This window comes from Agelaius phoeniceus, chromosome 24 (assembly GCF_051311805.1).
Source record: "Agelaius phoeniceus isolate bAgePho1 chromosome 24, bAgePho1.hap1, whole genome shotgun sequence".
NCBI lineage: Eukaryota > Metazoa > Chordata > Aves > Passeriformes > Icteridae > Agelaius > Agelaius phoeniceus.
In genome coordinates this window covers 293,083-320,267 of record NC_135288.1, presented here as the reverse complement: position 1 = coordinate 320,267, position 27,185 = coordinate 293,083, and the positions used below count along the sequence as shown (strand labels likewise).

Here is a 27,185-nt window from a genome sequence, read left to right as displayed (position 1 = left end):
CGGCTCCGGTCCTAGCGCTCCGGGGGCGCCCAATCCCGTTAGTGATTGCCAGAAAAGGCCGGGGAACGTTAAATTCCAGCGGAAAATGACGGATTTGGAGCCGTGTTAGAGCTCCCCAATCCACGTACGGACGTGCAGTTACAGCACTGAGCTGACCCGCGCGGATTCAGCCTTTCCCTAAGCATCCCATCCTTCACTTCCCGGAGGGGCGCGGGCAGCTCCTCACCCTGAGCCCTTCTACCCACCCAGGCTGTCGGGAAAGCATTACTTACCCTGCTGGAGCCTTTCTCCAACCACCACCGCTCAGCTCCTCTTTGCCTCCTTACCCCTATGTCCTCGCCTTACAGTGGCCTGGAGATACCCGACATCTCTTGCTGGATTCCCCAGAAGGAAGGTCGAGAGGAAAACCCTGTCCTTGTCCAACAATTAAATTTTTCTTAGGCAGTTGAAGAATGTGGTTGGTGGCCAGATTCCTAGCCCTGTTTTGGCTATGTCATTTGTCTAACATGGCAGGAAGGAAAGGTCATCAGCAGCCACCCAGAATGTCTCTGGGAGATGACCCACCACTCCACCATTTTTGCAACCAACTTGTATCCCCTTGGGATCAGCCCTCTCAGCACTGCACACAAATCGCTGCCCTGTTGGCCATCCCGGTCCCCCATATTCCACCCCAGCCAGGTGAGGGACTCCAAGAGGCCAAGCTCAACCCATTAGGAACACTGGTCTCATCCTGCTCTCTTGGGAACTCTTTCACCTAATCTTTAAATCAGTTAATGAAAGGAAGGGCTTGAAAACAGTAACACAATCCCACAAGGATCTGCACCAGGATGATGACCTGGATAAAGAAGCTAGAATGAGGTAAAAATTGGATGCTGCTTGGTGACTGTCAGTTTTGTATGAGAAAAAAAAAAACCAAACCCTATTTTAAAAGTAATAAACTAACAAAAAATTTTAAATTTTATTTCTTTACATTATCAGTAAAAAAAAAGTTATAAAAGAAAAATATTCTAAAGAGTTTAATTCTTACTCCTTTTTTCTTTTAATTACTGTTAATAAAATTTTCTTTATACCGTTTTAAAATTTTAAGCCTACTTTACCTTTCTCCTGATCCTATCTTCCTATTTCACAACAAGAAATAAGTATGTAAGTAATTAGCTGACACTAAAACCCACCACACTCATCAATGTTAATTAAAAAAATCTCAACATTAAAGAAATCCTAAATTAACAAACCAAAACCACTACAGTGAATCGCCTGAAAAATAATCTTACTATAGAATCAGAATTAGGGAATACACCAGGCAGTGACCCATGATGGAGAAAACTCCAGGGAGGAAATCTGTGGGGATGTGTCAGGGCCATGCACCTACAGCCGAAATCGTGGGCCCCAACAATGTCTTTGGGGTGTAACACTGCAGCATCCACAGCTGGAGGAAGATGCTGGAGCTGAGAGGAGGTTCATCATCTCCTCTACAGGACATTCCAGGATTTGCTATGTACAACACAAGGGTGACATCTTCATGGCAGAATTCAAACAAAAAATGTGGGTTTTGAGAAGACTTTCAGCCAGCAGGTAAGGAACATGGCACAGAAACTGGAATCCTGCATACTCCACATTGAAGGGAAATATAATGGGATATAATTAGCCATTGTAACAACAAAGAGGTAGTAATTGATTTGCCACTCTTAATTAATCTGGGGAAGCTCTGTGACCCCTGTATGCAGGAAGTGAGGCCAGCTGATGGCAGTGGTATAAATACATCAGGCTGAAAAAGTGCTGCTAAGCCTGGACCAGAAATAAACTGGTTTCCCTGGTGAAAAAATGGTGAATTTGGGTACCAGCAGCCAGAAGTGCAAACCTCAGCACAGCACTGGCAGGCATAGCTCTCTGAGGCACCTGAGCCAGCCTGTTGAGAATCTTCAACCGTCCTCTTACAGGAGAGCCTTCTCCAAAGCATGTGTGGGGCTGGGGAAGAAAGGACTACGGTGTCTGTGCTTTTTTTATCACCTGATGTTCTGCAGGTACAGTGATATGCCTCAGGCTGGAGAGAAGTGAGTGTTCTCAGCTGCTGTGCAATCCTAGGAATGAGGACATAGGAATCCTGACAGCCAGAGCCTGCTGCCAGGATTTCAAAGAGCCATGAGAGAAAAGAGCACAGCCAAGCCTATGGGAGCTTCTTCCAGCATGTCAGTGCTCAGCAAGGCCAAGCTCAGGCAGAGAGTGCACCCTACACCCGCTGCCCAGGCACGGATGGGATGCCTCCACATGGGATGAAACACCTGCATGTGGCAGAACAGACTCTGTCCTAACTTTCATCAGGCGCTTTACCTTTAAACAGCTGGATGAAAAGCTCCTGCTGGAACCCAGCCCTGCGCAGGTGCTGGCTTGTCCCCTGCCAGGAGGGTGAGCTCTCAGCCCTGTTCTGGGAGAAGAAAGACAGCCTCAGCTGCACTCTCCTCAAAACACAGGACAAGCAGCCCCAGTTTCATTCCTATACCATCGCCATTCTGGTTTTCCCATATGACAAGCCTGCTCCAACACCTTTTTAAGTACCCAGGTGAACCCCTCCTCCAACACATGGCACATAACACCTCAACTGCCTGGTGCTACCATGTGCTAGGGGAAGACTGAAAGACACCTGTTTAAATCAGAACTCTCCTCAGAGCACAGCACTCATGGTGGTGGAATCTGTGCTATACCAATTCCTCATGCCTCAGAAAGGCTGTACATACAAAGGTTCTGGAGATTCGCAAGATGCCAAGAACCTTTCTGCCAGCCAGGCAGTTGTAGTTACCTGCCGAGTGGAAGAGCTGGTGCAGCACAGCTCTGCCAAGCTCCTTCCACCCCTTCTTTCTCTCAATTCCATGCAGTAAATGTTCCTGACTGAACCAGCCAGGGATAATACATGTTGCTGAAGATGTTACAGCCCTTCTCACCTAGAGAGGAATCCATTCCCACTAATGTTAATTGATGTGCACTGCACATGTTTAAAAAATTCTTTATTTACATTTCAAAATGTAAAAAAAAAAAAAAAAGAAAAAAAAGAAAAAAAAAGACAGCCATTATTAAATAATTTCAGGAGAACCTCAAGAGGATGGATCTGGCCTGTGCAGAAGTCTGGGGCAGTAGGTGAGCTGGCTGGAATTAGAATTGCACAGAGCCAGCACAGGTCTAATCACCAGTAAAGGAACACTGAAAGGAAGAAGAAACAGGTAAGTCTAAATACAGGACAGCCGTTCCAAACAGATCCTACAACAGCCAGGCTGTGCAGTGACACTGGGGGCCACACAGTGATTTTAAATGCATGCCAGCTGCTACACACACCAGCTTTCATCATCCAGAGCACTCAGGAGTTCTCCTAAGTCTGCCGGCCAGGCAACCCATCTACTTCTGAAGTTAAAAGCAACAGTGCCTGTTTCTCCCAGCTGGTTTTCAAGGATTTTGACAAGTAGCTGATGTGGCTGTGTGACATCAGGCAATGCAAAAGCTGTTCTCATCTCCAGTCAGATGAGAGACATGAGAGTGCAGCAAGGCTGCAAATAAGTAAAGTGGCACCAGCCTTGCACCTATGAATGAAAAGCTTCCAGGCTCAAGCTGGGCATTGGCCAGAGATCCAGTACTCCAAACCAAAATGATAAGAAAGTCTGGGACTGAGTACAACCCTAAAGGGAACCTGACCCCTTCAGCATAGCTCTGCAAGAAAAGGAGCAGCCTTGCTGCAGGCTTTTTTCAAAAGCCTGTAAATGCCCCCAGAAGTACCAGGGGAATGGAGGAATGATTACATTCCCTGTTGTCACTTCATCAAATAGCAAGAGCTCCAAAGAGTTTGAAGTGCTGCAGGTCTCTAAGGCTTTATTACAAAAGAAGGAACATTGTGGGGAATTCCAGTTGCCTTTGGATATCATTTAATGGAAGGTCAAAAACTGTGAGTATGTGCTTTTGTCCAAACTGCCTCCTGAAATGTGGAAAAAATCAGCAACCAAAAGGCTAATACAGCAGATTTTTGACAAGCTGAAGCCCAACACACTGAAATCTAGACAGATTTGTTTAAATACCTGTAGTTTTTACAGTAAATTGAGCAGACAAATGGAAACAGAATACTTACTGTATGTTAGCCTGAGACTATTGGTTTAACCAAAATGAAGCCTGAATAACATAAGTAAATAGTGGAAACATCTCTCTTCAGATAAAGACAGTGGTACTCTTTTCAAGTCAAGGTAAGACTATGCAAAATGGTATTCCTTGGTCCTTCAGTAATGTTGGTCCTACAGCTATACTGAGCAGGAGGCTTAAGTCCTCCCTTTCTCTTCTCCTTTTCTTGATCCCTGCCTGTCCCACCCATGGATAATCTGCTTTTTGTAGCTGTTGGAAAGTTCTCCAATATGCAGGTCAAAGTGAGGCTTCCCACCAGCTAGAGTGCCTGGGTAATGCCAGAGGGATTACTGCTGTAATTCCCTTTCATCCACTTTCTACAATCGAGGCTTCAAGGCAGCCTAACCCAATCCAAGAAAAAGCTCCCACAAACCCATCTTCTCCTCAACTACAGCTGCAAAATCTTATCCCTGCTGTGCTGCCTCTGGTGTTTGTGCAGCTTGGAGGAAAGACAGTTCTGGGACTTCAGCTGACAAAAAAACAAATGCTGTTAGAGAAGCTCTTTCTGGTCTTTCAGTGAGCTGACACAGCTCTCTGCAGGTTCAAAGAAATGTGAAAATAAATCAAGAGAAAAGTAAGAAGCAGAACAGCCCAGAGTTCATGGCACTGTGCCTGTGAAGATTGAGACTTACCACATTGCTTTTTCATCGCTTCACATTTCCCCACACTGAGAGATCACAACTGGCAACTTGGGTTTGTTATTGGGACCTGTAGGCACGTTCTGGGGACAAACAAATACAGAACATTAAAATTTATAAAAGCACAGCCAACTCAGGCAGTGACAGGTACTGGAAGATTGGCTAAGAGAGATCTCTGTAACATGAGGAACAGGGAATTCCAGACACAGCTCTGAGGAGCAGAAAAGCACCATTACACATTTGGCAACAGGCCCAGCCATAAGCTGGTGAATTCCCTCTGTAAGCAGAGGTTTGGGACACAGACCAGAGGCTGGTCCTTTGAATTGGAGGGAAGGAATAGAGTAAGAACTGGAGAGCTCCTCATGGAGATACTTGAGGCTGCTCTGGCTTTGATACTAAAAGCAGCTGCCACAAGCAAAACAAACCTGTGCTCACACAGAAAGGAAAAAGACCATGGCAAAGAAACCCTCATTCTGAACGTCCTGATGCGCTAGACTCAGCTGTTCTCTGAATCTCTAATTTTTGTTACTTTGGTCTCACTGTACCGATACCCAAAGCAGGCTCACCACAATGCTCCAGCAGATTATACCACACGGTACTACTCCTTCCATGTAACCTCGTCTCAAAGCCCAACAGCTCTGTGTTTTGCCCCACTTCCTAGATTAGAGACCCTTATGCACATTATCCCACATGTGTCATGGAGTCAATGCTGGCTGTCTCAGAGAACTTGCTGCTATTTGTTAAATCTACTCAATATCTTGCCATGACACCCAGGCCTGATGTTGGCAGCAATCATCACCCGGACTGTATTTATCTTCAGCTCCTGGAAGCCTATCAGGAGATTAGCTTAATTTTTTCTTATTAAACATGCTGATCATAGATCAGCAGAACTGATGATGTTGCATCCACTGAATAATCCCAGTCAATGGCAAAGAAGTGAGATGCTTTACGCTCTTGTCTGAGCTGCTGATGGAACAACTTTTTAATTCAGCCTCTGAACAAATGCAAAGCAAATAAAGCCAAGAGCACAATCCCCGCTCAAAGACTATCACAGTCACAAGATCCTAGCATTTCCAAAGCCAACTCATATGACAGCCTGTGCTTCAACAGATTTCCTGCTACATTATAATGATGACAACCAATAATGCCAGTTATCAACACTGGTATTCACTGGTATCCTGTAAACAGACAGCAGGACAACTCTACTTAATCATGTACATAACTTTCCAATGCAGACATTCACAAGGAAGTAGCCATATTCAAACTTACTTCAATTTTTCTCATGACCAACAGCCCATCGACAATTTTACCTAGAATGAGAAAATTTATCCACTTCAATATATCTGATTTTTACCTTTGTTCCCCCCCACTCATCACAGGTACACATATTTCTGTCCTTCCTGAAAAGCCCGGGGCAGTGTGTAGCTATTGGGCACTTCAGGATATGTTACTGATCTCTAAACTCATAAAGGAAACAATCCCTCTTCAAACATTCTCCACATTCAGCACAGATTAAATGCCTCTTCCCATCACAGGGGTAGTGTGTATAGAAATTCGGGGGTTGAGACCACCAGCTTAAGACTGGTCTGGAACTCCTACAGTTCAACCAGCAGTAAATGCAAGTTAGCAGATACGGTTTCACAGAATTACTGTCCAAAACTCTGGTGAAAGCTCAGCCCTCTCTGATAGTGGACAAGAAAGGAATACTTCCACTCATCTGTGCCCTCTGCACACGCACAATGATTTGTGTGCAAATACAGTACACTGAACACTGATCTGGATAAAAGCTAACCTGAAAAAATGATTCAACAGTGATCCAACAGGTTGCACAGATCCCTTGGATAGCACAAGTGAGGAGGGAAGAATGAGCAGTCCATACCCAGAGGTGGCTGGGCACTGAACAGGCACCCCAGGGAATGATTACAGTCCCAAGGCTGCCAGAACTCCAGGAGAATTTTGACAGAGTTCTTAGGCACAGAGTGGGATTTTTGGGGTGACCTATGCAGGGTCAGGAGTTGGTCTTGATGATCCCTCTGGGTTCCTCCCAGTTCAGAAGATTCTGATTCTCAGTACTTATTTTAACAGCTTCCCTGCAGGGATGTCTGTGTGCTGCCACTCCAGGACTTTTACTGCAGGTACTCACCGAACACAACATGTTTCCCATCCAACCAGTCACACTTGGAGCACGTGATGAAGAACTGGCAGCCATTGGTACTCGGACCACTGTTTGCCTGAGGTTGAGAATAGCAAAATACAAGTATACTATTTCAGACTGAACAAAACTGAAGGCAGACACATAAAGAAGAGGTGTTATTTAAGTATGTATTATTTTAGCTTATTGCTAGACAAACCAAAGGAAACAATACATATCTGCAGGAGACCCTGTGCTGGGATGTAGCATGTCACCACACCTGGTCACACCAGAATGCGCAAGCGCCATGTCACTATTTATTATACTTCTACAAAACTGTGCCAAAGTCCAGGCTTTAGAGCAGACTCCTGAAAAAAGGCTGAACGTTTTGGTGATGAGTATTAGCTGCAGCATTACCCTGAGGAAAACTGAACACCAGAAACCAGGGCAAGAAAAGAACCCAGCTGATTTCTGATTTTTGGGAGGTTTCCTCAGAATACAAATAAAAAACTTTTAGTGATCATGATGAGAAAAATAACAACTGTATTGGCACAGGACTCACAGGAACCTTGGGATGCAGATGTGAAATTTAATTCACACCCAAGTACAAAACCCCAGAGCATTTGCATTCTGTTAAGAAAACATCTCTGCAACACTGAATGCCACTTGTCACATTGACAACCAGAAGCTACTAAAGCAAGTTTCTGTCCTGATGAGTGAACTGGTCAAGTTTTGCAGCTGCAGGACTGCAAAGGACAGGGTCATTTTGGCTTTCTAGTTAATGCCAGCCAGCTTCAAAAGAATCCAGCTGGGATCCATGGTTCCTGGGATCCTAGGTTTGACCCAGTATAATGACTTCAGAGCCATGCCACTTTAATACAAAACTGGCAATACTGGAGTGAATCCCTTCTCTCACACCACAGTACACTAGCTGTTTAGCTGTGCCATGACATCTTTTTGGGCCATGTTTTCAACATGGATGAATAACTAACCCAAATTACTAAATGTCCTAAGCAAGTGGTTTTAAGGGCAGAGCAGCTGAAAGAGCTGAGGAAGAAGCAGTTGTGGATAGGAACACTGAAGCACTGGCTCCATTTGCTTTCTATTCCAAAAGTCAGGGTATTGTTCCTACCAGACAATGTGCAATGGTTGCAGTTTCTCCTACTATGTTGAATAGGAAGGTCTGTTTTAAAAGATACCATGGTAACACTGCTGTGGCTTTGGAACTCCCAAATGTCTCTGTTTCATCCTTGCCAAGGTCAGTGTTTGATAAGAGTATCAGGAAAGACGAAAACACCACCAACTCACCACTGTATGAAAGCTGCAAGAATTAAGCTCTTCTGAAAGCAAAATCAAGCTAAGCCTGTCCCAGTGCTCCAACAGGCAGCAAAGAAAGGATGCTGCAGGATCAGGACTATTGTGTTACTCAACATATTAACCTAAAAGTAGCTGCTTGACTAGTAGCTACAAAGCAGACCTTGTACCCAATGGCAGATTCTGTTGCCAAGCAAATACTATATACACTTAGGAAAAGGGCACAGAGAAAGTTCCAAAAGATTTTAGTCTGTAATGTCATTATTTTATACTCACCATAGAAAGCAGGCCAGGTGCAGAATGTTTCAGCTTGAAGTTTTCGTCTGCAAAAGGACCTCTATATATACTGGCTACTCCAGTGCCGTCTCCCTGCATGACAGAGGTACCCAGTCAGCTACAGCATTTGTTCTGTAGCAACTGCTACAGAACAATTCAAATTAAAAATTAATTTAAAATCTCTAAGCAAGAGGAAAGGGCAAAATGGACTTTGTATTGCCATTTACATACACCAGCAGTGAACACATTCAGCGTTTCATTTCAGAACAAGAAATGAACCAGTTTCTAACTACACAGTTCATTGTTCATCATTCATATGTTGGCAAAAGCCTATGCAGGTGGTAAGTTTAAGTCCAAACCTCCCAGAGTGAAGTGGAGGCTACAGATTGCTTAGTACAGACCCATCAGGACTTGGAAGGGAAAAGGCAGGAGACACAGAATATGGGATGGTGTGACAAAGAAAGCAGAAGTGGTTGCATGGCAATGGCAAAAGTTGGCTTACAGTGGTTTTATATATTTCACCTTATTTTCTGTGACTTTATTGGAAATAGGAAAACAATCTTTCTGTTCTACAAGGACAGTTTCTAAAATAAAGATTTTCTGTTTATGTTGTACTTTCTACTAAGTCCTTTTGCTCTACTTGCCCAGCCCTTTTTTGTTTCCCTCCTGCTCTCTGTAGTTTACTTAAACTTTTGGCTCTGAGAAAGAAACTTGCAACCTGTCTCAGGGGTCAGTGTGACTGCGCTTGCTCCCCAGGTGGCTTTGTAATAAATATAACATATAAATTGCAAATACTGGAGCAATGTGTAAAGCTTATTGAGATGCAGTGGAAGTAATACAGTGCACTGGGGCATCTGAGCAGTGTCATGATTAGCAACTACCAGAGTCTGGTGTTGCTGAACCACCTGCTGTGTGGTGATTTCTCTAAGAGACTTTCATACAACCAAGTTTTATATTAAAAATCTTTATTACTTCCCTCATATTTTGAAACACTTCTAAAAATAAAATAATTTTACTGGATCCTGGAACAGTGAAGAGATCCTGTGGCCCTTCAGCCTTACTCATATGTTCTGCTTATCCCCATGTCAGAGCACAACCACCATTGTGGGTGCAAAGATTCTTCTATTTTGAGAAAATTTAGTAACAAAAGGTTAGTTTTGATTTAAATGACTTCTTACATTATGCACATTGCACACTGGGTTTTGTACTTAGGGTTTATCAACAATGTGAATTGAAATTCACAGAGGTGTTTTGTCTGGAGGAGGTCCACAGAAGGGGGAAGGAAAACAGGGCAAACAAATTTTTTCAAGTTTTGAAAGCTTCCAGGGTTTTGGCAGGTTACTGCAGAGAGAAAATATTTTGGGAAGAATGTGTGTTCCCCCAAGGCTCCAGATTTGTTTTCAAGTGGTTTATTATCTGTTGCAGTAGGATGGCAGCAATGCTATGAGGATACCTCCAGTTACTACTGGATACCTCAAAAAAGAAAGAGAGCTCACAAATCAGCACAGACCCTTGGAAACAGCAGCATGTTATACCTTAGAGGAAAAGGACAAAAAGAGTACAGGAGTACATACATTTACGAAGTCACCTCCTTGGATCATGAAATCCTTTATTACCCTAAAGAAGTAAAACAACACTTAGTTCTCAGTGGCCAAAAGCCTCAAGAAGCTCAGGATAAGATGAAAAGGGGTTCTGCCTTGCTGTGCAACAGAAGTTAACAATCTGTGAATGCTGCAGCCTAAAATCTACAACAAATATTAATTAATGGTTGATACAAGGTTATTTAAGACTCATTGCTTTTCAACAGGCAAAGTGATACCGTCACAGATGCCGTATCTGACGTGGCACACCAGAACCAGGGGATTCCTCCCAGTGGGGAGGACAGCATCCCCAGGTCCCCCAACGCCACAGAATTACATTCGCCATGATCCGCAAATATCTCCAACACCACTAATAGCTCCTGGCAGGTCACAAAACCCCGTATGTCTCAGGCTGCTATTCAGTGTCAAAACAACAGCAGATGATTTACCTGTGGAAAGTACTTCCTTTATAACCTATAGGGACACCATCTTTCCTGCAGGGAAGTGAAAAGGAGAATTATTGCAACCTACTAGATATCCCAACACAAAATTGTCCCAGCAATTCAGAGTCCCAAAGGGTTGCTGTATACATTAGCAGCTGCCTTGAAATACAGCCAAGTGCCGCAGCCTCTCGGCTGCTGCTGTTGGGAGGCAAAAAAAAGCCTCAAGTGGGCTCTGCAGATGAAATGACTCTGTTCCCTCCAACACCCACACCATCACCTTTACAGGATCCCACTGCAATGTGCAGCATGAGCAGGTGGGCTTTGCAGATAGGGCTTTTTAGAGCCACCTGAGCACAAAAAAAGTCATATCAGAAAGAGAAACCTGCCATCTCTGTGAGTCTCCAGCCTCTCACAATTTCCTCAGAGCAGATTTCTCTTCCATTTTGTACTAGCACAACATGAAGAAGTTCAAAACAAACCCTTTCTACCTCACCCAGCCCTGTTTCTCCAGTGGGACACTTAAAGGACATTATAATCCACTTACCTGAATTCACCTGTACAAAACTGCCTGGCAAACAAAAAGAGAGCAGAGTGTTAGGTGCATATGAACTCTGAGGGCTGCATCAACAGGTGCACAGGATTTTCCTTATTGCATCAGAGATGTTCCCAGAGAAACAGGAACAGGAAATGGTAACTCCTTCCCCCTGACATTTCAAACATATTCTGTACTCTTTGTAGTGAGGAAGTCAGAGAGCTAACACCAAGGTTGTAAGAAACTGTGAATGTGGGGCAGGCACTGTGTTTGACAGAGACCAGGGTATGTCCATCCCTCCAACTGAAGTGGGATTTCACATGGTGCATCCCTCAGTTGATGGCAGGAGAACTGGGTGGCCAGGAGACCTCCACCATGGCACAAGGCACTCCCTGCTCTAAATGCATGGAGCAAACCAGGAGGCTTCACAGAAGAAGCAGAGGAGGACCCCTTCCAGCCAGACAGGGTCCCCTGAGAGACCAGGATGCCACACAGCATCTCTGAGAAGAGAGAGATATAAAGTAGGTGAAGCAGTTTGGGGTGGGTGCAGCGAATCAGTTTGCCACCAAAAGCCATTCTTGCACCAGAAAGCGTTTGCAGTTCCAGTCCAGGCTGAGCTGCAGGAACGGTAGCTGCTCGTTACCTGAAGTTCTCTGCTGTTTTGGGTACAACATCTGCGAACAGCTCGATCTTCATGCGGCCGACCTCCTGAGGAGACGAGGGCCAGGTGAGTCTTCCAGGTCCCCTCGCACAGACGCCTGCCGCCCGACCCCAGGCACTCGCACAAATCCGGTCACCTCATTCACCCTCATTCATCCCCACCCCTCCAGGCTCCTCCTTCCCCTCTCCCCTGCGAGCCCTTCCCGACGGGCCCAGTGACCCGAGAGGCCCGCCATCCGGCTCCTGGTGCCGCCCCTCCCAGCGCTTCCAGTTGCGGCCCCGCAAGCCTCACGTTGAACCCCGGGCACCGCCCGTGCTCTCTCATCCCCACAACACTCCGACATCCCCAATTATCCCCGCAGTCCCTCCCCGGGCGCCGCCGCTCCCCGTCCTGGAGCACCCCCACCTGCCCGCCGATGGTTACATCGAAGAAAACCACGGGGTTGTTGGGATTCGCTGCCAGCGCCGACATTGCGACTACCACTGCAGGAAGCGGAAATGGGGGCGGAAGTGGAAACAGCGACGAAAGGCGAGACGGGCGGGAGATGGGGGTGAGGTTGTCCGGGACGTCTGGGATGTGTGTTCTGTGTCCAGACCGTGTCTGTGGTATCCGGGTGGCGTCGGGAGCTCCATCCTGCTGGGGCAGCTCGGACTCCCCAGAGTAGACCGCTGCTCGGTTGGGAAGGCTTGCCCGTTCATCTCCCTGCCCCCTGGGCGCACGCCGGCTGAACATGAGCTCAGTTGTGCCCACATGGGCAAGGAGGCCAATAGTACATGGGCTGTACCAGCCAAGCGTGGCCTGTGGAACCAGGGCAGTCACCACCCAGCTGTGGTGAGGCACCTCTAGTCCTGGGGTCAGTTCTTGGTGCTTCTCTACAAAAAAGACATTGCGAGGCAGGAGTATGTCCGGAAAAGAGAATGGAACTGTGGAAGGGTCTGGAGCACAAGGAGCAGCTGAGGGAGCTGGGAGGACTCAGCCTGGAGAAAAGGAGGCTTGAGGGGACTTTCTCACTTTCCACAACCCTCTGGCAGGAGGATGCAGTCATGTGAGGGTCAGGCTCTGCTCTCAGGGAACAAAGGACAGGACAAGAGGCACTGGCCTCAAGTTGTTGCAGGGGAAGTTCAGGTTGGACATCAGTAAGAATCTCTGTGGAAAGGCTCATCCAGCCCTGGCACAGACTGTCCGGAGTAGTGGTGGAGTCCCCATCCCTGAAAGGGTTTAAAAGCCATGTAGATGTGGCACCTGGGGACATAGTTTAGTGGTGGCCTTGGCAGTGGTGGGCGAGCAATTGGTTTCAATCCTCAGGGTCTTTTCCACTAATTCCACAATGGCAACAGTTAGATCTGTGCTTGTTTTCAAGGTTTGATCAGCTGAACACTGCCTTTGAGAGGTTTACAGGACATCCTTCAATGTCCTGACCGTGCTTGAGCAGAAGTCATGCTTTCTGTGGCAGAAAGATGAGCAAGGTAGGTAAACAAGTGCACTGCAACTTTTCTGCTTGGAAAGAGACCTTTCCTGGACAAGAATCCTGATTTGGAAATTGTTATGTATGCATTTGTGGAAACCCAGGGCACCGGGAATATTTCCCTGTCTGCTCTGAGGTGCCCTGACCCCCAGGAGAGCACTGACTAAACTGGGCTTGTGTAAATTGGCAGATGCATGCTCTTTGAGAAGGGCCAGTTGTGAAAAGGGGCAAAATGGACATCTGGGAGCATAAAGATCAGTCACTGCCTGAAAGGGACAGACATGACTGGAAAACAGTGATCTATTTTCCAAAGCCTTGTGCTGCTTCAGTCTTCTGCATGTCATGTCAAGTGTGCCAGAAAATGACAGGCCTGAAGCCACAAGGAGACTGCAAGAAATCAAGGAGGTGGAGAAAGCCCACACACGCTGAGGAGGGGGAGACTTGAATAGAAGCCAGCTAGACATTCCATCTCCCAGGAAGTTCAGGGTACCCTCACCACCAGCTGGGACATGGCCATGGGAACCTGCTCATCTGTTCCCACAGGGAGAGAAAGAGCCTCCTGATGGTAGAAGCTCGGGGGAGGATGGTGCAAGAATGGAGAAAGGGAACTTTTTCATTCATTCTCAAGAGAGGAGGACTAAAAAGTAGCAACATTTGCAACACTGCAACAGTTGCCTCACTCTTTGCCAATGATTTCAAGTGCATATAGCTTCTGTACAGACCTGTTCAGTACTGGTCACCAAGCTTCCCAGCATAACCTGCCAGTGACCATCAAAGGCTGCAGATATCTCAGAAGAATGTTGACCGTTAAACCTGACATTTATGATTGAAACAATAAAACCATCAAACCAAACCTGGTCCCAAGTGGTTGCTTCTGATTGTTCTATAGAGAGTTTGACCATGCAAGAAACAACAGGGTTTTTTAAAATTTGTTTAACTCAAGACTTCCTTTATGAACACTCCCCTGTTATGTAGAAAGGTGGGAGCTTTGTACAATTGTATTGAAAGAGCATGCAGAGATCTCAGGGAAAAAGAATTCTTAGGAAGTGTCTCCAGAGCTCCTGGATCAGAGGCTCAGCTCCCCTCTGAGTGGCTCACGTTCTCCCAAGTGCAACACCCAGGGAGAGATATCTCTGCAAGAGACAGGGAAACCCAGTGACTGCAAGCATGGACACTGACAGTTCCCATCAACAGGGCTGTTTGGTTAAGCAGGTGGGTTTCCACTCAGAAATCAGCTTCTGAGGCAAAACCAAGACAAATATTTAAGCATTTCTTACCACAGAAAGTATAAAGCACCAGCTCCCAAGCCTGCTGTGAAGTTCATTCCAAAATGAGGAATGATCTCCACTGCCAGTGCTTGGGACTGCTGTGCCCTCTAGCAACTAAGTCCAATGAGAAAGGTGTTTGGAGTAGGGGATGTGAGCAGGAGCAGAGTCCAGATAAGCATCCAAGTGCAGGGATCTTTCTTGGCACTAGTCACATTCTGTGTAAAAGTCACTTCTTCAGCAGCCCCGGAGAAAGGGAAAGATACTTTACTATAGAATTACCAAGATTAATGATTTTATTATTTAGCTACATGTATTGCATCCGCATAAACCAGTTCTTTCTGCCTTGTCCTCTTATCTTCTCAGGCACACATGACATCAAAAAACACCCTTGCAAATCATGTAAAAATTGCAATACAAGCCAGGTTACTCTTCCCCATCATCTGTTCAACCAACAGTGTCTCTCTCCAGGGCCTGCACACTATGAGTGCCCTCAGTTTCCACTTTCCATCTTTTTCATGTCCTGTCTCCCTGGGCTCTCCTCTCTGCTGGGCACTCTTCTCAGTCACTCCCTGACCTCCCAATGCTTTTCACTGTAATTGTACTGGCAGATGTTCCCTAAAAGCACTATCCCAGCTTGGTGATCTGCACATTTTCCTCTTCTCTTGCTGCTGTTTGATGCATTTTCTGGATCTTATGAGCCCTTGTGCCCTGGCTCCCTCCTGCTGTTAAACCCAGTTCCTGCAAGAGAAATGACAGTCAGTGTCTCCTCCATGGTGCCTTACCTGTGTCTCTCTGATCTGGACAGCTGGTGGGAACCATCACAGCGCATCCTGGTTTGTCTCTGGGTGTGGAACGTGGTTTCTCAAGGAGAAGAGGGAAACTTACAGTAATGCCTTGGCAATATCCTGCTTGTAGAGCTGATTGGAAGGCAGCTCTCCAGGCTGCTGGTGAGGCAAGTTGGTATCAAGTCCCAAGGCTGGTTCAGGGATGCTCTTGAGTATAAGTGACACATTGTCAGCTCCACAGCTTCTATGGGCAAGCCATGTCAGTGCTTCACCACCCTTGCAGGAAAGAATTTCTTCCCAGTGTCCCATCTAACCCTGCCAGATAATAGTATGATGCCATTCTCCCTTTTCTTGTCACACCAGCCTGTCCCAAGTTGCTCTCCAGCTCTTCTGGAGCCCCTTTAGGCACTGGAAGGGGCTCTAAGGTCCCCCTAGAGACTTCTCTTCTCTGGGCTGAACATCCCTGGCTCTTAGTCTGTCCCCAGAGTACAGCTGCTCCAGCCCTCAGAGCAGTTCCATGGCCTCTGGACAGCAGGTCCACATCCTTCCTGTGCTGGAGAACCCAGAGCTGGAGGCAGCACTGCAGATGGAGTTCTGTCTGAGCAAAGAAGAGGGGCAGAACCCCCTCTCACCTGCTGCCCATGCTGTGGGGATCAGCCCAGGACGCAGTTAGTTTCTGGGCTGCCAGTGCACATGGCCAGCTCATGTCCAGCCTCTTACCAGCATCCCACATCTTTTTTGGCAGGGCTGCTTTCAATCTCTTTATTTCACAGCCTGTACCGATACTGGGTGTTGCCCTGACCCATGTGCAGCACCTGCACTTGGTCTTGTGGAATCTCATAAAGTTCCTATCGGCCCACTGATTGAGCCTGTCCAAGTCCCTCTGGGTGGCCCTATTCTCTAGGTGTGTCACCCGCACTGCTCAGCTCAGTGTCATCTGCCAGTGTGCTGAGGGTGCACTTGATCCCACTGTCTGTTTCATTGATGAGGATATTGAATAGCACGGGTGCCAGTACAGACCCCTGAGAGACACCTGTTGTCACAGATGTCCATCAGTACTCAGCTATCTGTCCATCCATTCATCTGTCCTTTTGTCCTTCCGTCCATCCATCCATCCATCCATTCATCCATCCATCTTACCATCTGACCATTCTCCCATCTATCCTATCCCCATCCATCTCGCCATCCTTCCCTTTGGCCTGGCCATCCCTGCTCTCTCCATCTGTCCAGCCATCCACCTGTGAGAGCCTGGAATGTTTATGGTTAAAGACTCAAAACAGTTGTGCCCCATCTGAAGTGCTACATTATACAGTGTAGAACTCCTGCTCCAAGGGAGGTACCTGGGTGTTCCCACCAAGCCTGGCTATATATTAACCTATTGACCATTGCATTTTGCAGGCTTCCTCCACCCCTGATGGATCAAGACTGTGAACATCACTTTGACCAACTTGCGTTAAAATTGCAACAACCAGGTTTTGTCGCTGGACCTGCTTGTGGGTGATAACTATATAACCATTCTGTTCTTATCCTTTCTTTCTCTTTCTTTTTCCTTATAAATTTTCTTTAATGTTATTTTTATGCTTTTATATTACTGATAGGAAAGTTGAATGCTAATGTCTTTACAAACAATTCCATGGGCGTGGGTATGGATATTAATGTCTTTGAAATGAGTCTTAATGTCTCTACTAACTTGAAGCCACAGGTTTGTTGCAGAACCCAGACTGACTCCTGAAATGGCAAATGGGTCTGCAAAAGTCTGAGTTTCTGAACTTGGGCCAAAATTTTATGTTTAAGGGGGGAATATGTGGTAGGTGATTAGGGAAGGCTGTATGTTCCTGGTACCTCAGCCAATGGGGAAAGGAAGAGGGCAACATGTGTCTGGGAGTTTAGGATAAAAGGAGGCTGCACCCTCCAGAACTTCAAGAGAGAAAACCCAGTGGGCGTGTGCCCCAGTGGACTCTCTCCCTTTATTCAAATAAAGTTGCAGGACTCCTCTGTCTTCTTTATGGACACTGGCTTTTCATTGTATGATTTTCTGCCCATTACTATAGGTAATAACTGAAACAGCTACATTTTAAAACTTGCTAAAGACCTTATTCTACCTAATGTTCTAAAGTTTGCAAAAAATAGTTTGTTCTTGAACTTCCTGAGTACTTTGTTGTTTCTCCCACACACTGCCCAAAGTAAATCAAAGAACCTTCCCCTAAACCCTCCAAGTAGACCGGTGCATGACATCACCCCAGCCAGTCGTCCAGCTGTGCATCCATCCCTCATCCTGGCTATCCCTGCTGTCCATCTGTCCAGACAATCCCTGCCATCTCTCCCCCTGGCCTGGCCATCTCTGCTGTCTGTTTATCCATATGGCTCATGGCTGGCCAATCCTGCTGTCCGTCTACCCATCCGTCCGTCCATCCATCCATCCATCCATCCATCCATGGAGGAATGGCTTCGTGACAGGGGCCATGTTCTGGACCAAGAATCGGGAGGATGCAGCTAATCTGGGTCCCTGCACCTGCAAAACACTGTGTCCTTGAGCATAGCTGTGGTACAATAACAAGTAGTGAGAGAGACATGAGAAAAGAAAGATGTAACCCCTAAGGTATGAGGAAGAGCTGATATTGTAGTATAGCCAATAGATTGCTTAGCTTGCAGAATATGTATGAGCTTATTACTTGTTGTGCATAAAAGTCTGATGCTCTCTTCAATAAAGGAAGCTTGCTAAACACTCATATTGAGCGCCTAAGTTTCCCTCACTGTGACATCCATCCATCCACCCATCCATCCATCCATCCATCCATCCATCCATCCATCCATCCATCCATCCATCCATCCATCCATCCATCCATCCATCCATCCCCCCAGTGGAGAGAGGGAGGTATTTGTCCATCCATCTATCCCATCTATCCCTAGCCCCCACCCTCTCAAGAAGCCTTCTCCACCCAATTTCCCCCATGATCCTGAAGGGGACAAGCTGGACGATGACTATCACTGCTGCAAGAACAAGGGCAAAGTGACACCTCGCAGGGGAACAGAGAGGGACAGGTGGGAATCCCCACCTCCAGCAGGCATAGGATGGAGATGAAGATGATGATGGATACCATTCTGGAGCAGGACAACCCCTACATGTGTGACAGCGTAGGGGAGTTTGCAGTGAGATGAACCCGCAAAATTGACCCCCACCAGCACAAGTACAACGGCATGATTGGGAGCTGAGGAGCTGGGATAAAAGTGTGGATGGGTACTCAGAACCCAGCTTGGGAGGATTCCAGACCCCATTTGGAGATCCCAGGACTGCTGGGGGAGCCTCTGTCCTACTGGGGGAGTTCTTGGGGGTCTTGGCCTCTTTTAGGGGGCCTCATGTGTTGTGGAGGGGTCCCACGGGTGGTGGGGGGAGGTTTGCCCCTTGCTGTATTTGAGGGTGCTGTGTGGGGAGATTGTTGGAGAGTGTCCTGAATGCCTGTGTCGCCTCCACTCTGGATTTTGGTTGGGGTCAGCGCTTCTGGGTGAGTCACCACCAGCTGCTGCTGACAGGGGCTTTGGGGCAGTTTTTGGGTTGTTTTGTCCTTCCCCAAAAATCTCCTTGCAGGGATATCCGACTGGTCTTGGGACTTTGTGCAGCCAGCAAGCTCAGTGCTGGTGGTGAAGCTCAGGGTGAGTGGAGCTGTTGCTGCCCATACCATGCCACCAGCAGCACCCAAGAGCAGCCACAGGCAGTTTGTAAGCAGGCAGTGCCAAGTGCTGGGAAACCCTCTGTGGGCTCCATTCAAGGCTAAGGAATATTCTACTGAGGAACCACTGGGTCTGGCTGTGCTGAATCTGGCTTCCCACTCCAGTTTGGGGAATGTCACAGGGTGAGTAGAAGCCTTAGACAAGCCTTGCCAGTTTAAATTTAAGAAATTACTATGGCCCACAAGTTCTAAGGATAATGCATTAGGTCTATTTATAAATGAGTTATTTATTAAACAGAAGGCGATAACATGAAAGATATTAATCAGAATTACTTACTACTCAGTATAAAATTAAAGGATCTACTAGTAGATTATATAGAACAGTGCACAATATTAAGGTACCATTATTAAAGCTAGTAAAAGAAATAGTACTGATTAGGAGTCAAATGTAACTTGCTACCGAGATGATGATAATGTACACAGAGTTCTTTTACTCAGCCTCCAGGGGAGTAATTGGAAAGCAGGCATCCCTGATATGGAGACAAACTACACACATTTCCAGAAAAATGTGCAGATTTTTGCTTTGTGAAAGTAACTTTTATAGTTTGTGAAGTGTCTGTCAGTCAGAAATGCAGCTTATCTTGCTAAATTTCACTTCAACAGTAAGGTGTTTATTGGCAGTTGGGAGATGCCAGACTAATGTTAACCCTATGGCACCAAAATAATTCATACAAGACAACTTGCCCTGTTTGAACTATTGGACCACTTAACAAGCTACAGATAAATTTTGTGAGATGTGAGATGCCCTGCTACAGGAGAAAAAGCAGAAAACACAAGTTTTCTGGAGTTCATGTTGTTGTTGAGCCTGGGGATGGGGGTTGCCCATGCTGCAATGGTGAAAAGTGACAGGCCTTTGCCAAGTGCTCTGCCAGCCCTGGGTGAGAAGCTGGGATACCCCTCAAGTCTTGGCAGTATCAAACTCCCCCGGCAAATAATCAGTTGAAATTCTCAGTTTTGGGCAAAACTATTTATTGGGGAATCAATGTGAGAAACATAGCCGGTAGCACCTGGCACAGTATGTTCTGCTGCAGCCCTGACTGTGGTCTCCACCAGCAAGGCGCTGGGTTTTGGTGGTTGGGGTGCTTGAGGGTGAGGAAGAAGAAGGTCTCTTGCAAGCTCTGGACTGCTGGAATGTATGCAAGGGTTGCTGTGGAATCTCAGTGGTGCTGGGAGTGCCACTGGCTCTGTGGTAGGAAGAGCATGCTGAGTACTGCAGGGGCATCCCAGCCCAGCCTCTGGAGCCCATTCTCCAAATCCCTGGAGGCTTGGGGTTGCGCCACATCACCAGAGCTCTCTGTGGTGGGGAACAGGGCAGAAAGCATGGGGACAGGGTGAGTGTTACCTCCTTTTTTGTGGGAACCTCAGGCACCTGGGGACCTGTGGCACCAGGAAACCCAAGTATGTAAGGGACCCCAAGCACCCTTTGTCCCAGAGTCCCCATGCCCAGGAGCCCCCTCCCTGTACCTTGGCACAGGATGAGCTGTAGCATCTTCCAGGCAGGTTCTGTTCCATGATGCCACCGCCTGGGCTGCCATACCAGTGGCTGTACCATTTCATTTTGCTGGGAGACTGTGGCACACCCAAATGACCCTTGGTGAGCTCCATCTGGGGACACCAGTGATGCTGACAGCATTGGCTTCCACAGTGGACGAGACTGGGGGCTTGACAGATGTCCTGCTGACATTTGTCACCAGTGTCCCCAGCTGGCTCAGCCAGGCTGAGCCCATCCATCTGAGCAGTGGCTTTCTGGATGCCTCCCTGGCTGGCAGGGATGAAGGCACCTTTCTCTGTGCCTGGGAAGATCTTGACTATGCTGGAATCCTTACAGGATGCCCTCAGGTCTTCCTGACTGAGCTGGTAGTACTGGGTGGCCTCAAAGCTGGGCTTCACCTCCTTCATGGAGATGAAGGGATGATGAAGGGCAGCACTGGGTGTGATTCGCTCATGCGAGTCCCAAGTGAGCATCCTCTTGACCAGCTCCACCATCCTGTACAGATCACAGTGCTTGGCTAGCTCCTCCTGATCAGGATCAGGCCTCAGGCAGACATTCACCACTGCCAACTGATCCAGTGAGGAAAAGATATGCTCCCTCCTCTCCATCGGCTCTGCCATCACCTTCCCTGGTGGTTTGAGCTGCCAGGTGCCAGTGGAACATGGCACACGTTGGAAGAAGGACTGTGTCTTTTGGGCAGCACAGAGCAGCTCACCCCGGGGTAGCCCCAAGGTAGAGCAGATGTAGCATACCTGGTCATATTCATCATTGCCAGGGTAGAGTGGCCAACCCAAGTGAAGCTCAGCCATCACACAGCCCAAAGACCAGATGTCCACCTTTTCGCAGAAGGGCAACCCCAGCAAGATCTCTGGTGCCCGGTAGAAGCGGGTTTGGATGTAGGGCTCCTGGACATGGCAGACCTCAGGGAGGAGGATAGCCGAACCAAAGTCAACAAGCTTGATGCGGAATGGATAGCGTGCATGGTCCACTAGCATGATGTTCTCTGGCTTAAGGTCAGCATGGATGATGGAGAGCTCCTTCAGCTTGACCAGTGCCACCAGCACCTGTGCTGTGATGGTTCGGATGTGTCGGACTGGCAGTGGTGAGAAGTTGTTTTGCTTTTGGAAGTCAAAGAGGTTTTGCTGCAGCAGCTCAAAGACCAGGTAGGTCCAGACCGTGTCACTGAAGGACTCGAGGAAATGAATGATGTGAGAGTCCTTTGTGTCCCCCTCCCGCAAAGCCTGCAGCAGCTTCAGTTCATTCTTCACTATTTGGCCATCGTGATCACAGTTCTTCAGGATCTTGATGGCCACCATCTCCCCAGTGCTCCTGCACTGCCCCTGGATCACCTGTCCAAAAGTCCCCTTCCCCACCATGGCCATTATGTCATAGCACTCGGCACCTACCACTGGTGTCACCATGGTGGGTTGGCTCTTCACCAGGGGCTCAGGATCCTCCAGCTCAGCATCCAGTGGAGACTGGAGACACCTAACTGTCCCAACCCAGCCTCACAACACTGTAGGTTCCAACATCACCATGACAACACATGATGTCACAACAGAAGCAACCTGGGTGGAGGAACCCCCTCAAACCAACACTGCCCCCCTGAATCCAGCCCTGTTGTCTCCAGATTCATCTGCAAACCCAATAACACATTCCTGGTTCCCCCAGAAAGGATCCCAGCCCCCTGAAAACTAATTTTCAACCCCCTAACCCCTTTCCCTGGTCCACCAAAATCCATCCAAGTCCTCCATGACCCATACACAGTCACCCAAAACCAATTTCAAGTCCTCTAAATACAGTCCCTTGTTCCCCAAAACCCATTCAAGCCCCCCAAGATCTATCCCAAATTCCCCGAAACCCATCCAAGGCCCCCAAACCTCCCCTAGTCTCCCAAATCCATCTGAGCACCCCATGATACATTCCCAAACCCCAAATCTCCAGCCCAACATAACCCACCCTAGGCCCCCCAAACCCAGCCCTAGCCCCTTGAAATCCACTTCTGTTTCCCTAAAACACAGCCTAACTCCCCTCCCTTATTGCCAGCCCCAAGAAAACCTGTCTCTGACTCCCCAACTCCATGTCCAGACTGTACAGACATTCTCATTACTTTTTGGGCGTTAACATTTATTTCAGCCAAGCCAAGCGCAGGGAGCTATTAAACACCTCCCCTGCTTGAAAGTATACACAAAATCTTTGATCACCTACCAAAAAAGATGGATTTAGGGGAGTAAATGAGTTAAAGATGGTTTGGGCCAGTGATGCTCCACTACTCCATCAACATTTTAAGGGATTGCCAAAGATTCCCATGCTTGGTGGGGGGTTCATTGCTCACCAAAGAGTTGGGAGCTCAGTGCCAGATTATGCAGCTGAAATTTAAGGGTTCCCTCACCCCTGAGTTTCCCCAGACTGAAACATGGGGTGACTTCCATCATCACTGGCTGCTGGTTGAATTGGGGACCCCTGGGGAAGAGCTCAACATTCGGCAACAGCCTCTTCTTCCCCTTGTAATGGGTGATGTGGGTTCTGGTGGGGACTCTCCCAGAGGAGAAACCCATGCTGGGCACCTACTGCCAACACTGGACTTTGCCCTCTGCAGCCCTGTTGACATGGGGCTGGAAGTTCTCCACCTGTTTGGTTTCTCCTTTTGCCTTCAGTTTTACCACTGCTGCTTTCTTCATACTGCCCATCCTCATCTTCCCCTCACCTTCCAAACCACTCCCAACCAAAACTATATCAAATTTTTGCAATTTGATTCTCAATCAGCATCCCAGAGTTGTATCCTTCCTGGTGGTCTCCTTCATTGTTCCATCCATCCCCAGTGGTGCAAATTCAATACTGGCAGCTTCAACACCTGCATGCTGGTGGGTTTTGGTATCCTTTCCCTGACTGGATCCTCTGGTTGTTGCACTGAGACAGTGCAACCCACCAGTGGAGACAATGAACCACTGGGTCAATGGCTGCACTCACTCATCTCCCATTATTCCCCTGGTTTTCAGTTTGAACTGGATTGTGCCTGGAGACTATGACTTCTTCCTTCCTGCTGTGGCAGTGATTAAGCTCCCAGGTTTTTCCCCATGTCTCATTATTTTGGGGTCCTGTTATGATCCCATTTAAACCCATAAGAGTAAAGAAAACGAAGTCTCTGTGTATAAAGCAGAAAGAATTTGAAGGTTCAAAATATACCCAAAAAATGTGATTAAAGCCAAATGGGGTTAGATGTTGGTGCCAAAAAATCTATATATTTTATTTAATAGTAGAAGAGGGAAGGAACGAAGTGGCAGAAGGAAGAAAGTGGCAGAAGGAAGAAAGTGGTTAGAAGGAAGTGGTAGAAGGAAGTGGTGGAAGGAAGTGGCGGAAGTGGCAGAAGTGGCGAAAGTGGCAGAAGGAAGGAGGGAAGAGAGAGAGAGAGAGAGAGGAAGGAAGGAAGGAAGGAAGGAAGGAAGGAAGGAAGGAAGGAAGGAAGGAAGGAAGGAAGGAAGGAAGGAAGGAAGGAAGGAAGGAAGGAAGGAAGGAAGGGAGAAAGAGAAATGTAGTAAACCCCATAGATTTAGGAAAAGCACCATGGAGGATATGAACAATAGGAATGCTGAAACAGCAAAAGAAAATTCCTGTTTTCCTGTCCTCCACCCCTTAACCTATCTCTGTAATCCTATAAGGCAATGTCATGTTAACCCCTTACCCATTGGTCAAGCTTGGATCCTTTCCAACCCTATAAAAGAAGCATACTGTACCCCATTAGAGGAGAAAGAAGAAGAGCAGAGACCCTTCACAGACCTCCCCAAATAAAGCCATCTTCGTGGAACAGCCTGCGCCTTCTCCTTCTCCTCTCTCTCCGTCTGCTGCAGCCTCCAGCCCAGGGCACCACTACCTAGCAAGCAGAGCTGAAATCCTGAGAGCTTGCAATCACTATAGAGCTGATAATCACCATGCTTGCTAGATGGTAGCCCTGCGGCCTTGGCATGAGCAAGCTAGCTTCGGGCACCCGGTCCCTACCCAGGGAGTGAGCTCCTGAGCCCTAGTGCTCTGCATTATGATAAGGCCAAATAAGAGGCTTTATTAGAGAAAGAAAGAAAAAGAAAGAAAGAAAGAAAGAAAGAAAGAAAGAAAGAAAGAAAGAAAGAAAGAAAGAAAGAAAGAAAGAAAGAAAGAAAGAAAGAAAGAAAGAAAGAAAGAAAGAAAGAAAGAAAGAAAGAAAGAAAGAAAGAAAGAAAGAAAGAAAGAAAGAAAGAAAGAAAGAAAGAAAGAAAGAAAGAAAGAAAGAAAGAAAGAAAGAAAGAAAGAAAGAAAGAAAGAAAGAAAGAAAGAAAGAAAGAAAGAAAGAAAGAAAGAAAGAAAGAAAGAAAGAAAGAAAGAAAGAAAGAAAGAAAGAAAGAAAGAAAGAAAAGTATGTGTGAGGGGTGGGGGGACAGGGAGAGAGTGACAGGGGTTAGGTAGAAACATATCACCTTTTTGGGGGGTCCCAACAATGTCTTGTTGCTCCCCTTCATCTGGTCTTCTTGTTGGTGAGTGTCCGCCATCACCGCACTGTGCCACACCACAATGAAAAGTATGGAATCCAGTGCATTAATATACGTTTTGGGCAGGTGGGAATGCCCATGTGCCTCCCTTGCAGGAGGTCACTGTCCCTTGCAATATTGTGAATTTGTTGCATCATCTGCAGTGTTCTGGTGCAGGTTCTGGGGACCCCTTGGGGGTGCCTTTGATGGACCATGGCACCCCTTGTGCTGTGGATAAGCTTTGCCTGGGACAAAGGGCCCCTGCAGCTTGGGGTTCTCTGCACAGTAGAGGGTGGGTGATAACTGCCTCAAACCAGAGGCATTTTCATCACACACCTAAAGCCTTTTCCCCCCCACCCTTTGGTGTGAGGACCTATGGGAACCTGGCAGCTGATAGCCCTGGGGCTTTGGTCTCCACTCTGAAGGCGTTAAGCTTGATCCCTGTGTGAATGTATTCTTTTCTTCTAGACCTGAGTTTACTTTATCTTATTTCCATCCGTGAACAGTTCAGTGCCCCAATCAGACAGCCTATTCAGGGTGTGGCGGTCTTCTTTGCAGCTTTTGTAATGCATTTTTCTATAATAGGCAAAAGTTATCCATGAAAATGTTTAAGTCATAAACTATAACATTTCAGTCTCCAACAGGTCCCCCCAGTCCAGATAGCAGGGTTGGATCTCCCAGATTTTGGCAACTTCACCCATGCCACCCAGCTCTGGCCAGACCCAGTGAGCAGTTTAGGCAGTACTGGCACAATGGATGCCCATCACGAGCAAAGTAATATTGTTCTGCTTACAGAGAGGGAGCAGAGTTTTAAGACTCTGTGGATGTGACCAAGTTGTTATTCTATATCATATACGTCATCACTAGTTCTGGCAGGAAAACCTGGGCACCCTAACTGGAAGTTGGCCATTTTTCCCTCGTTCTGCAAAGGTGTCAGCATCAACCTCTATGGCCTCAGTTCCTTTGCCATCTCACTGGTCCCCTCTCCCATTTTTCCTCCTGAGTGCAGCCACAGACCATAGTGCTGAAATGGACAGCCCAGAAAACACTAATTGACTGCAGTGCTGAACTGACAGCACTGGCAGGGAGACTACTGCAGAAAAGGACTGGCAGGAGAGACCTCACAATGCTGTATAAGTGACAGAGGCATCCATGCAAAACTGAGCTCAGCAGAGTGGCAATGCAACCCCTACTTGGATGACCTGGCTTCCAGGGGGTTTATTTTGTCACTGTTTTTCATTATTTCAGGCTAGCTAAGCAGGAAATGTTAGCCACAGGAGCTTCCCTGCCATCTTGCTTTAGTTCCTGATGACCACATGGGTGTTGTGTGGGAATGCTTGCCATATTAGTCATGTGGACACAATATATAGAAGCATCTACCATCTTTTTTTGTTCCCAGTGGTAAACACCTTTCTGTGGGTGAAACACTTTATCTTTTTGTATACTTTTGCTATTAAAACTGCCATTGTTATTATTGTGAGAAACAGCCACTCACTTTAAAAATTATAAAGAGTTTATTAAACCTTAAAAAAATACAACAAAAGGACTAAAGAGAGAAAAACTGCAGCACTGGGAACTGCCCTCATGGCTGCCTACCATGTGGCTGGCTCATCTTCAAGATGGATGGTCTTTTATACTCTGGGGCGGGGAGGTTGCATCAGCCAACCCTGGCCCCTCCCAAAGTCTGTCAGTTGGCTCTTCTTTGCCATTTATCAGTGGAACATGCTTTCTTGTAACTTGATTGGAGGGTCAGGGGTTGTCATGCCGTGCCTGCCTCACAACAAGCTTTTCCATTCCCAACTGCCCCATGCAAGGGGCACATGTGCACACCTTCTTTCTACTGGTCCTAGTCAACCCTGGCTGTCTGATGGCAACAATACAGGGGTGGTGGGGATGGGGCGGGGGGTATGGGGAACTATGGGGAGAAGACATTTAAACTACAATAACATAACATCACTAAAGCTTTTCTTAATATTCACACAATATTCATCCCTTAATTGTGAGAGCCATTCTTCTTATTATCCATCATAGATAATGGATAATCCATAAACAAAACCCCCTTTTCTTTTTTATAAGTTATTTGGCTTGAGCAATTAACTAATTTTTTTTTTCATGAACTACTCCTGTTTTTTCCTTAAGTCAAGTTTGATTATGGATTAGTTATAATAGTATCTGTTGATATGGGTGAGGATAGTGGAAAAGGGTTTTAAATAAAATGATT

The 27,185-nt window shown here is 47.0% G+C and overlaps 2 protein-coding genes and 1 long non-coding RNA gene across 3 annotated transcripts; 1 reads left to right on the top strand and 2 right to left on the bottom strand.

Annotated features, from left to right (window-relative positions):
• Positions 1 to 989: 989 nt before the first annotated feature.
• On the bottom strand, positions 990 to 12,252 carry PPIH (peptidylprolyl isomerase H). Its single transcript, XM_054647972.2, has 10 exons — positions 12,133 to 12,252; positions 11,710 to 11,774; positions 11,079 to 11,102; positions 10,541 to 10,585; positions 10,086 to 10,128; positions 8,512 to 8,604; positions 6,934 to 7,021; positions 6,060 to 6,100; positions 4,785 to 4,873; positions 990 to 3,192 (listed from the first exon to the last, which is right to left on the bottom strand). Exons 1-9 carry the CDS (start codon positions 12,196 to 12,198, stop codon positions 4,805 to 4,807), a joined length of 534 nt encoding a protein of 177 aa, XP_054503947.1. The 5' UTR covers positions 12,199 to 12,252; the 3' UTR covers positions 990 to 3,192; positions 4,785 to 4,804.
• Positions 12,143 to 15,590, top strand: LOC129129891 (uncharacterized). The gene is made up of 3 exons (XR_013185096.1): positions 12,143 to 12,277; positions 13,088 to 13,193; positions 13,383 to 15,590. It is a non-coding gene; the product is annotated as an uncharacterized LOC129129891 (long non-coding RNA).
• A 4,540-nt stretch (positions 15,591 to 20,130) lies between these two features.
• Positions 20,131 to 21,886, bottom strand: HIPK4 (homeodomain interacting protein kinase 4). The gene is made up of 2 exons (XM_054647617.1): positions 20,665 to 21,886; positions 20,131 to 20,267 (listed from the first exon to the last, which is right to left on the bottom strand). The coding sequence occupies exons 1-2, from the start codon at positions 21,884 to 21,886 to the stop codon at positions 20,131 to 20,133; spliced, it is 1,359 nt and encodes a 452-aa protein (XP_054503592.1).
• Between the last annotated feature and the right edge of the window lie 5,299 nt (positions 21,887 to 27,185).